This window comes from Salarias fasciatus, chromosome 15 (assembly GCF_902148845.1).
Source record: "Salarias fasciatus chromosome 15, fSalaFa1.1, whole genome shotgun sequence".
NCBI classification, from domain to species: Eukaryota; Metazoa; Chordata; class Actinopteri; order Blenniiformes; family Blenniidae; genus Salarias; species Salarias fasciatus.
Window position 1 is genome coordinate 30,320,268 of NC_043759.1, and position 12,227 is coordinate 30,332,494.

A 12,227-nucleotide genomic window follows, 5' to 3' on the forward strand; every position below is an offset into this window, starting at 1 on the left:
AACATTAGGTTGCTTCACTGAATGAAAAGCAACATATTTCTATGTCTTTAATTGTTTGTTTTTGTGTTTCCATATTCAGGAAATCTGGCTCATTTTCCCAGCCTCACAGAAGTTGAGTTGATGGAGGAAAACACACCACATTACTTCAGCATTCTCAGTGATCTTGTGGAGGAATTTGACAACCACGTCTAAGATTTTCAGGAGAAGGCAGCAGCTGTTTGTGCAGCCCATTCCTGTGCATGTGGAAGCAGTCAGTGAGGAGCTTCAAGTGGAACTGCTGGAACTTTAGTCTGATTCAGACCTCTGTAGCAAGTTCAGAGCTTCCCTTACAGGAGTTTTATAGATGTGTTCCTGCACACAGGTATGCCGAGACCCGCAAACATGCACAGGTGATGCCGTCCCTCTTTGGAAGTACAGATGTCTGCAAGCAGGTTTCAGCCTGTTCAATCTCAATAAGTGCAAATTGAGAAATGTACTGCTGATCTGCATGATATTCTCACTTAGTCAGCAAGTCAGCTGGAGCCTGACATTTGGAGGCTTTTAAAAGCCAAAGACAGGCTCCATGTTTCCTACTGACAGGCTTTCTGCATGTGCACCGAGGATTGTAAAAAGCCAGTTCCGGCCAGTGGTGAATGAAGCATCTTTAGACCATAAAGTCATTTTATTTGAGAGTCATTGCACCAAAGGACTATCTGTGGAACACAGAAGAACGTAGCCTATAGGCCGACGCCTAATATATGTCATGTTGGAGCATGTTTGGTGATGTTCGGTTATTTTTTCAACATGAATTAATGTAAATACAGTCAGAAGAAATAAATGAATTTGATGTGTGCATTTTCAGTAATTTCATGCTGTGAGACACAAAGACTGTTATTCATTTTTAAAATTATTTTGTTAGTTTTTATTTAGCACAATTGAGGTAAAGGGGCGACAGTAGCTCAGTTGGTAGAGCAGGTCGTCTTATAACCGGAAGGTTGGCGGTTCGATCCCCGCTCCCGCAGGCATAAAACTGTCGTTGTGTCCTTGGGCAAGACACTTCACCCACCTTGCCTAGTGTGAGAGTGAATGGTTGGTGGTGGTGGGAGGGGCCGATGGTGCAGATTGGCAGCCTCGCTTCTGTCAGTCTGCCCCAGACTGGGCAGTAGCTTACCACCACCCAGTATGGAGAGAATGAATAATGCAATGTAAAGCGTCTTTGAGTGTCCTGAAAAGCGCTGTATAAAAATTATTATTATAATAAATTATTATTATAAAGGGATATTTAGCTTCATACGCCTACTGCAACATGAATGTTTAGTTTTGACCGTCTTCACTGAAAAGAATTTGGACAGCCCTGCTTTAAACTGGAAGTGTTTAAGTGTTTACAGTATTTATAAACAAAAGTTTCCAAGGTGCAAGTCAGAATGAGAAGTTTAGACAGTACATAGTGCATAGTTTGTGTAGGGTGAGGTGGGGGTCAGGGGTGGTTCTCAAAAACTTACAACACAAAGTCAGATGAATGCGAAACAGTAAGGATCTCCCATGTGAAGCATGCACTGTGGCAATGTTAGTGAGCACAAATACACCCTGATGAGACTAAACTTTACACCTGTTCCTCTAACTGAGGAGACAGCGGTCAGTTTCTGATGTTTCTAAGTGGTTAAATGTGTCATTTCAGGTATTCATTGTTGGTAGACGACAAAGACAAACAAGAGAAGAAACGCCCAGCGTCAGCCACAGGATCCTCATCGGACCCCGCTGCAAAGAGTTTCTACTTCGGAGGGTCTCCCAAGAGCAGCTTCAAGAACTTCACCGGTTGCATCAGCTATGCCTACATCAACAGGTAAATTCTCATCCAGCGCTCAGCTGGAGGCGGACAGAGGGTCTGCAGCTGGTTCTGGTGGTTGATCCGCCTCCAAGGAGAAGCAACCTGACATATGAAGCCTGATTGGCTGACGACCGGTACGTGCTAATGTGTTGACAATTCATCTGCTTCTCCAGACAAGATCGTGACATTGAGCCTGAAGACTTCCAGAGGTACACAGAGAAAGTCCATACCACTCTGCAGGACTGTCCAGTACAGCGCCCCCCAGCTGCACTGCTGTCAAAACGCAGGGAGACCACATCACGGGCGAAACACAGCCTGCCACAGAAGGTAGGACTCCCATCAGTCCTGAGCTGCTGGAAGCTGCTGGAAGCTGCTGGAAGGTTTACGCTTCTTGCACTAACCCTGCAGACAGAAGCATAACTAAAACTGAGCGGTAGCATGACAGTCACACGTCAGCCCTGCAGTCACTATGGATAAACATCAGCTTCAACAGGGAAGGGGAAATCCGTTTGCCTCCTATCACCATTAAAGCCGTCAGTTCAGTCAGACAGAAAGTTGCCATGGAGGCCAATAGTATGTGTCTGCAGAGCCGGAGGCAGCACTTTCAGGACCGCACTGTGAGGACCTCACTGTGAGGACCGCGCTGTGAGGACCGCGCTGTGAGGACCTCGCTGTGAGGACCGCACTGTGAGGACCTCACTGTGAGGACCGCGCTGTGAGGACCGCACTGTGAGGACCTCACTGTGAGGACCGCGCTGTGAGGACCGCGCTGTGAGGACCTCGCTGTGAGGACCGCACTGTGAGGACCTCACTGTGAGGACCGCGCTGTGAGGACCGCGCTGTGAGGACCGCACTGTGAGGACCGCGCTGTGAGGACCGCGCTGTGAGGACCGCACTGTGAGGACCGCGCTGTGAGGACCGCGCTGTGAGGACCGCGCTGTGAGGACCGCACTGTGAGGACCGCACTGTGAGGACTGCACTGTGAGGACCGCGCTGTGAGGACCGCACTGTGAGGACCGCACTGTGAGGACCTCGCTGTGAGGACCGCGCTGTGAGGACCGCACTGTGAGGACCGCACTGTGAGGACCGCACTGTGAGGACTGCACTGTGAGGACCGCACTGTGAGGACTGCACTGTGAGGACCGCGCTGCGCCCCCTATCCAGCCATAGTTGAATAACCGGAACCGCACCGTCAGGACCGTGCTGCTATTGAGCCATAATTGAACGACCGGAGACCGCACCGTGAGGACCCCCGCTTTAGCGCCCCCTATCGAGCTATAGTTGAACAACCGCACCGTCAGAACCGCTCTGTCAGACCCACGCTTTAGCGTCCCAATTGAGCCAAGTTGAAGAACCAAACAGCACCGTGAGGACCGTTCTTTTTATGGAAAGAATCCCCTGCCACCTGCTTTAAAATGTAGATGTAGTTCAAGACAGGTATCCTCCATGATTTACTGTTTTAAGGATGATTTCCCTCCAAATAAACCAGCAGTTCAAAAAGTTACTGTTGTGAAGGATGATCACTGAAAATATTTGTACAATTTAAAATGTTTAAGAAGCAAAGTACAAATTCATGTACTGTTTATAATAAACGGTTTATTAAGCCAAATACTTATTGGTTCTTATCAAGACATTTTACCTGCTCAGTTGATGCTCACCTGCCAGTGGAAGCGTTAATCGCCATGATGAATGACCGCTGAGACGTGAGTTGATTGTTTTATTAGTTTGATGTTACAACACAAAGTAACGTTTGTTTAGAACATTTTATTCTCTGATGTTTGTGAAATCTTAAGTTGTGTGGCACAGCTTTTGTTAACTTCCTAAACTGCAAGAAACAAGTCGTTAGCTTGAGCTCAACTTACAGTCTAACTACCAGTGTTATAACAGCATTTGTACAACCAACACTTAGTTTGTTCGCTGATTTGTCTAACAGCATAGCCATATTTTAGTAGCTTTAGCTCCAAATGATGACGATGAACTCCAGCCAGCATCTTCATTAACACTTCATTAGATGATATAAACATGTCCAAAGGTCTCTGACAATTAAATTATGCTGTGATAACCTTGGATGCAAATGAATACTATTAATAATATCCATCCCTGCCTACTGACCAGGTGCAGCTCTTGTGATTACTGTCCATTCTGCAGCTCCACATTGTTCCAGCCAACAACGTTGAGTAAAGTCAAAGCCCATTTAGACAGCCATTTTAAAAGAGCCGTTATCCATGAAGGTGAGGTCTTCAAACTATTTCTAATGAAATACAAATGGTGTAAAAAATGTTAACGTTATGACTCATGAATGAATACTAACAATTTAGTCAGCAGGTGGCACTCACTTTTTGGCATGAAATGTTTACAATTAAAAATATATTTTGCATTAGTGAAAAGGTGAAATATGCACAGTTTATTGCATATGAATGAATGAATGTATTTTTTTCAAGATACAAAAATACAAAATAAATTAAGAATGTCCATGCTATGTATACTTATGTATGTTTGTCTTTCTCTGCATCCCTCAGAATGTAAGGTCACAGATTTTGCAGCAGGAGTCGGCGCCTCATTAATTCAGTTTTGTTTATAAACGTATCTAAAAATAATAAAATATAAATGTGTGGTCCTCACAGCGCGGTCCTCACAGTGCGGTCCTCAGTGCGGTCCTCACAGTGCGGTCCTCACAGCGCGGTCCTCACAGCGCGGTCCTCACAGTGCGGTCCTCACAGTGCGGTCCTCACAGTGCGGTCCTCACAGTGCGGTCCTCAGACCGCGGTCCTCACAGTGCGGTCCTCACAGCGCGGTCCTCACAGCGCGGTCGTCCTCACAGCGCGGTCCTGAAAGTGCTGCCTCCGGCTCTGCAGCGGTACCCTTCTCATGGAGGCTAGCTTGGTCTGGATTTTCAGTGTGAAAGCACACTATTAAAGTAGGACATTCTTCTGACGTTTTGAGTTGAGAACACCCACAATGCCTTGTGTCTGTACGACAGCAACCCAGTAAGTTCAAAATACATCAGTGCATTATGTGTATTGGTGAAACAAATGTAGGTACAGTATGTCTTCCCAGTGCTGTTGCATGTGGTGGGTAATGGCATGGCTGCACTGCAGAGGTCCTGTACCTATCAGCTCCACCTGCTGGCTGTTGATCCTGCACCCTGTCTGTCTCCCTCCTTCTGCTGTCCACACCTGTGCTTGGGTCCCTTGTCTTCCACACCTGGTGTATTCGGTCTTCCTGTTATCCATTGGCCTCCTGTCTCTTCCCCTGCCAGAGTGCAGCCTCATTTCTCCTGTTGGTCTGCCGGGTTGTCTGAGATGTTCAGCTTGTCTGGTGCACCTGTCCATGTGTTGGGAGAGTCACCATCTTCTGTGGTCACCTGGATTTTTGAACTCTCATGCGGCCCTGGATTCCCAGTGTGTGATCATGTTGGTTGAATAATCAACCTGCGTTTCACATATATCTGCTCTGGTCTGCTTCTGGGTTCACTTTGCCTCGTGACGTCAAATGGGGGTCACACAAAAAGCATTCTTAAACTGGGGGGGTTGGGGGGGGGATTGGGTTAAGTTAAAAGAAAAATGGAAATTTCGCCTCAGGTAACGTGTAATTGTACGTGAACAGAGGGAGTACAAGGGGGTTGATGCCTGTTACACACAGCAAGTGTCTGAGCTATGTTCATGGAAGCACTGCTCTGGAAGTTCATCCTGTTCAAGCTAACCTCAACAAATGCTCTGATAGGTAACCAGGGATAAACCCAGCATTCCTCCAGGGCTGGTGGAGCTGAAGAGTGATGATCCAGAGCTGAATATTGAGACCTGTTACCTATCCCCAAGCCCCAGAGCAACCAGAGAAGCTTTCTACTATGGAGGCATTGCCAACAGCAGGCAGCACTACGGAGACATCCCAGAGTCCTTTTCTGAGAGGTGGGTCCAAACTGCAGTGATATCTCCAGGACTGTCAGGACTGATCAGGCTAGGACTGGGCTAAATATTAGTAATTAGTACTTTTGAGTATCAGAATACCTTAGTTTGTGGATTTCCGGTTGAAATAGTGATGACGCTTAGGAGGTGAGGCAGTGGACGCTGAGCCCAAACTCAGACTGTGCTCCTTTGTTCAAACTGATCTCAGCCTGTGGATGAAAAGACTGTTGGACATTTTTTCTCAGTTCATCACCAAGTAAGCTTTTGTAGACACTTACTGTATGTCCCACTTTTGTTGACACAACTGTGTGAAATGTGAGCTGTGGACCAAAATGTCCTGCAGGGGGTTCATTCTGGTTATGTAGGTTTGCCTTGTAAAATAAAACATAAACAAATGAACAACCAATTTTTATTTAAACTTTTATGTATGAGGCTGTACAGAACAGGGCCTTAGTGGATGTAGAGGGCATTACTGGCTGTAGAGGGTATTATTGACTGTGGAGGGCATTACTGACTGTGGAGGGCAGTACAGACTGTGGAGGGCAGTACAGACTGGAGAGGGCAGTACTGGCTGTAGAGGGTATTACTGACTGTAGAGGGTATTACTGGCTGTAGAGGGTATTACTGACTGTAGAGGGTATTACTGACTGTAGAGGGCAGTACTGGCTGTGGAGGGTATTACTGACTGTAGAGGGTATTACTAGCTGTAGAGGGCATTACTGGCTGTAGAGGGTATTATTGACTGTGGAGGGCATTACTGACTGTGGAGGGCAGTACAGACTGGAGAGGGCAGTACAGACTGGAGAGGGCAGTACTGGCTGTAGAGGGTATTACTGACTGTGGAGGGTATTACTGGCTGTAGAGGGTATTACTGACTGTAGAGGGTATTACCGACTGTAGAGGGTATTACTGGCTGTAGAGGGTATTACTGACTGTAGAGGGTATTACTGGCTGTAGAGGGTATTACTGACTGTAGAGGGTATTACTGACAGTAGAGGGTATTACTAGCTGTAGAGGGCATTACTGGCTGTAGAGGGTATTACTGACTGTGGAGGGTATTACTGACAGTAGAGGGTATTACTAGCTGTAGAGGGCATTACTGGCTGTAGAGGGTATTACCGACTGTAGAGGGTATTACTGGCTGTAGAGGGTATTACTGACTGTAGAGGGTATTACTGACAGTAGAGGGTATTACTAGCTGTAGAGGGCATTACTGGCTGTAGAGGGTATTACTGACTGTGGAGGGTATTACTGACAGTAGAGGGTATTACTAGCTGTAGAGGGCATTACTGGCTGTAGAGGGTATTATTGACTGTGGAGGGCATTACTGACTGTGGAGGGCAATACAGACTGTGGAGGGCAGTACAGACTGGAGAGGGCAGTACAGACTGGAGAGGGCAGTACTGGCTGTAGAGGGTATTACTGACTGTGGAGGGTATTACTGGCTGTAGAGGGTATTACTGACTGTAGAGGGTATTACCGACTGTAGAGGGTATTACTGGCTGTAGAGGGTATTACTGACTGTAGAGGGTATTACTAGCTGTAGAGGGCATTACTGGCTGTAGAGGGTATTACTGACTGTAGAGGGTATTACTGACAGTAGAGGGTATTACTAGCTGTAGAGGGCATTACTGGCTGTAGAGGGTATTACTGACTGTGGAGGGTATTACTGACAGTAGAGGGTATTACTAGCTGTAGAGGGCATTACTGGCTGTAGAGGGTATTACCGACTGTAGAGGGTATTACTGGCTGTAGAGGGTATTACTGACTGTAGAGGGTATTACTGACAGTAGAGGGTATTACTAGCTGTAGAGGGCATTACTGGCTGTAGAGGGTATTACTGACTGTGGAGGGTATTACTGACAGTAGAGGGTATTACTAGCTGTAGAGGGCATTACTGGCTGTAGAGGGTATTATTGACTGTGGAGGGCATTACTGACTGTGGAGGGCAATACAGACTGTGGAGGGCAGTACAGACTGGAGAGGGCAGTACAGACTGGAGAGGGCAGTACTGGCTGTAGAGGGTATTACTGACTGTAGAGGGTATTACTGGCTGTAGAGGGTATTACTGACTGTAGAGGGTATTACTGACTGTAGAGGGCATTACTGACTGTAGAGGGTATTACTGGCTGTAGAGGGTATTACTGACTGTAGAGGGCATTACTGACTGTAGAGGGTATTACTGGCTGTAGAGGGTATTACTGACTGTGGAGGGTATTACTGACTGTAGAGGGTATTACTGGCTGTAGAGGGTATTACTGACTGTAGAGGGCATTACTGACTGTAGAGGGTATTACTGGCTGTAGAGGGTATTACTGACTGTAGAGGGCATTACTGACTGTAGAGGGTATTACTGGCTGTAGAGGGTATTACTGACTGTGGAGGGTATTACTGACTGTAGAGGGTATTACTGACTGTAGAGGGTATTACTGACTGTGGAGGGTATTACTGGCTGTGGAGGGTATTACTGACTGTAGAGGGTATTACTAGCTGTAGAGGGCATTACTGGCTGTAGAGGGTATTATTGACTGTGGAGGGCATTACTGACTGTGGAGGGCAGTACAGACTGGAGAGGGCAGTACAGACTGGAGAGGGCAGTACTGGCTGTAGAGGGTATTACTGACTGTGGAGGGTATTACTGGCTGTAGAGGGTATTACTGACTGTAGAGGGTATTACTGGCTGTAGAGGGTATTACTAGCTGTAGAGGGCATTACTGGCTGTAGAGGGTATTACCGACTGTAGAGGGCATTACTGGCTGTAGAGGGTATTACCGACTGTAGAGGGTATTACTGGCTGTAGAGGGTATTACTGACTGTAGAGGGCATTACTGGCTGTAGAGGGTATTACTGACTGTAGAGGGTATTACTGACAGTAGAGGGTATTACTGACTGTGGAGGGCAATACAGACTGTGGAGGGCAGTACAGACTGGAGAGGGCAGTACTGGCTGTAGAGGGTATTACTGACTGTAGAGGGTATTACTGGCTGTAGAGGGTATTACTGACTGTAGAGGGCATTACTGACTGTAGAGGGTATTACTGGCTGTAGAGGGTATTACTGACTGTAGAGGGCATTACTGACTGTAGAGGGTATTACTGACTGTGGAGGGTATTACTGACTGTAGAGGGCATTACTGACTGTAGAGGGTATTACTGACTGTAGAGGGTATTACTGGCTGTAGAGGGTATTACTGACTGTAGAGGGCATTACTGGCTGTGGAGGGCATTACTGGCTGTGGAGGGTATTACTAGCTGTAGAGGGCATTACTGGCTGTAGAGGGCATTACTGGCTGTAGAGGGTATTACTAGCTGTAGAGGGAATTACTGACTGTAGAGGGTATTACTAGCTGTAGAGGGCATTACTGGCTGTAGAGGGCATTACTGACTGTAGAGGGTATTACTAGCTGTAGAGGGCATTACTGGCTGTAGAGGGTATTACTGACTGTGGAGGGTATTACTGGCTGTGGAGGGTATTACTGACTGTGGAGGGCATTACTGGCTGTGGAGGGTATTACTGACTGTAGAGGGCATTACTGGCTGTAGAGGGCATTACTGGCTGTAGAGGGTATTACTAGCTGTAGAGGGTATTACTGACTGTAGAGGGTATTACTGACTGTGGAGGGCATTACTGGCTGTAGAGGGTATTACTGACTGTAGAGGGTATTACTAGCTGTAGAGGGCATTACTGGCTGTAGAGGGCATTACTGACTGTAGAGGGCAGTACAGACTGGAGAGGGTATTACTGACTGTAGAGGGTATTACTAGCTGTAGAGGGTATTACTGACTGTAGAGGGTATTACTAGCTGTAGAGGGCATTACTGGCTGTAGAGGGTATTACTGACTGTAGAGGGTATTACTGGCTGGGGAGGGCATTACTGGCTGTGGAGGGTATTACTGGCTGTGGAGGGCATTACTGGCTGTAGAGGGCATTACTGACTGTAGAGGGCAGTACAGACTGGAGAGGGTATTACTGACTGTAGAGGGTATTACTAGCTGTAGAGGGTATTACTGACTGTAGAGGGTATTACTGGCTGGGGAGGGCATTACTGGCTGTGGAGGGCATTACTGGCTGTAGAGGGTATTACTGACTGTAGAGGGTATTACTGGCTGGGGAGGGCATTACTGGCTGTGGAGGGCATTACTGGCTGTGGAGGGTATTACTGACTGCAGAGGGTATTACTGACTGTAGAGGTTATTACTGGCTGGGGAGGGCATTACTGGCTGGGGAGGGCATTACTGGCTGTGGAGGGTATTACTGACTGTGGAGGGCAGTACAGACTGGAGAGGGTATTACTGACTGTGGAGGGTATTACTGACTGTGGAGGGTATTACTGACTGTGGAGGGTATTACTGACTGTGGAGGGCAGTACTGGCTGTGGAGGGTATTTCTGGCTGTGGAGGGTATTACTGTCTGTAGAGGGCAGTACAGACTGGAGAGGGTATTACTGACTGTGGAGGGCATTACTGACTGTGGAGGGTATTACTGACTGTGGAGGGCATTACTGGCTGTGGAGGGCATTACTGGCTGTGGAGGGTATTACTAGCTGTAGAGGGCATTACTGGCTGTAGAGGGCATTACTGGCTGTAGAGGGTATTACTAGCTGTAGAGGGTATTACTGACTGTAGAGGGTATTACTAGCTGTAGAGGGCATTACTGACTGTAGAGGGTATTACTAGCTGTAGAGGGCATTACTGACTGTAGAGGGTATTACTGGCTGTAGAGGGTATTACTGACTGTGGAGGGTATTACTGACTGTAGAGGGTATTACTGACTGTGGAGGGCAGTACTGGCTGTGGAGGGTATTACTAGCTGTAGAGGGCATTACTGGCTGTAGAGGCCATTACTGGCTGTAGAGGGTATTACTAGCTGTAGAGGGTATTACTGACTGTAGAGGGTATTACTGACTGTGGAGGGCATTACTGGCTGTAGAGGGTATTACTGACTGTAGAGGGCATTACTGACTGTGGAGGGTATTACTGGCTGTGGAGGGTATTACTAGCTGTAGAGGGCATTACTGGCTGTAGAGGCCATTACTGGCTGTAGAGGGTATTACTAGCTGTAGAGGGTATTACTGACTGTAGAGGGTATTACTGACTGTGGAGGGCATTACTGGCTTTAGAGGGTATTACTGACTGTAGAGGGTATTACTAGCTGTAGAGGGCATTACTGGCTGTAGAGGGCATTACTGACTGTAGAGGGCAGTACAGACTGGAGAGGGTATTACTGACTGTAGAGGGTATTACTAGCTGTAGAGGGCATTACTGGCTGGGGAGGGCATTACTGGCTGTGGAGGGTATTACTGGCTGTGGAGGGCATTACTGGCTGTAGAGGGCAGTACAGACTGGAGAGGGTATTACTGACTGTAGAGGGTATTACTGACTGTAGAGGGTATTACTGGCTGGGGAGGGCATTACTGGCTGTGGAGGGTATTACTGGCTGTGGAGGGCATTACTGGCTGTAGAGGGCAGTACAGACTGGAGAGGGTATTACTGACTGTAGAGGGTATTACTGACTGTAGAGGGTATTACTAGCTGTAGAGGGTATTACTGACTGTAGAGGGTATTACTAGCTGTTGAGGGTATTACTGGCTGTGGAGGGTATTACTGACTGTGGAGGGTATTACTGACTGTGGAGGGTATTACTGACTGTGGAGGGCAGTACTGGCTGTGGAGGGTATTACTGTCTGTAGAGGGCAGTACAGACTGGAGAGGGTATTACTGACTGTGGAGGGCATTACTGACTGTGGAGGGTATTACTGACTGTGGAGGGTATTACTGACTGTGGAGGGCAGTACTGGCTGTGGAGGGTATTTCTGGCTGTGGAGGGTATTACTGTCTGTAGAGGGCAGTACAGACTGGAGAGGGCATTACTGACTGTGGAGGGCATTACTAGCTGTTGAGGGCATTACTGACTGTAGAGGGTATTACTAGCTGTAGAGGGCATTACTGACTGTAGAGGGTATTACTGGCTGTAGAGGGTATTACTGACTGTGGAGGGTATTACTAGCTGTAGAGGGCATTACTGACTGTAGAGGGTATTACTAGCTGTAGAGGGCATTACTGACTGTAGAGGGTATTACTGGCTGTAGAGGGTATTACTGACTGTGGAGGGTATTACTGACTGTAGAGGGTATTACTGACTGTGGAGGGTATTACTGACTGTAGAGGGTATTTCTGGCTGTGGAGGGTATTACTGTCTGTAGAGGGCAGTACAGACTGGAGAGGGTATTACTGACTGTGGAGGGCATTACTGACTGTGGAGGGTATTACTGACTGTGGAGGGTATTACTGACTGTGGAGGGCAGTACTGGCTGTGGAGGGTATTTCTGGCTGTGGAGGGTATTACTGTCTGTAGAGGGCAGTACAGACTGGAGAGGGCATTACTGACTGTGGAGGGCATTACTAGCTGTAGAGGGCATTACTGACTGTAGAGGGTATTACTAGCTGTAGAGGGCATTACTGACTGTAGAGGGTATTACTGGCTGTAGAGGGTATTACTGACTGTGGAGGGTATTAC

General features: G+C 47.5%; 1 protein-coding gene across 1 annotated transcript in view; it reads left to right on the plus strand.

The window, feature by feature from the left end:
* lama4 (laminin, alpha 4) overlaps positions 1 to 12,227 on the plus strand; it is a 78,102-nt gene that overhangs the window by 55,879 nt on the left and 9,996 nt on the right. The window contains exons 31-33 of the mRNA XM_030110324.1: positions 1,658 to 1,822; positions 1,981 to 2,134; positions 5,531 to 5,715. Of these exons, the coding sequence (XP_029966184.1) occupies positions 1,658 to 1,822; positions 1,981 to 2,134; positions 5,531 to 5,715 (504 nt within the window). The remainder of the gene's footprint in view (positions 1 to 1,657; positions 1,823 to 1,980; positions 2,135 to 5,530; positions 5,716 to 12,227) is intronic.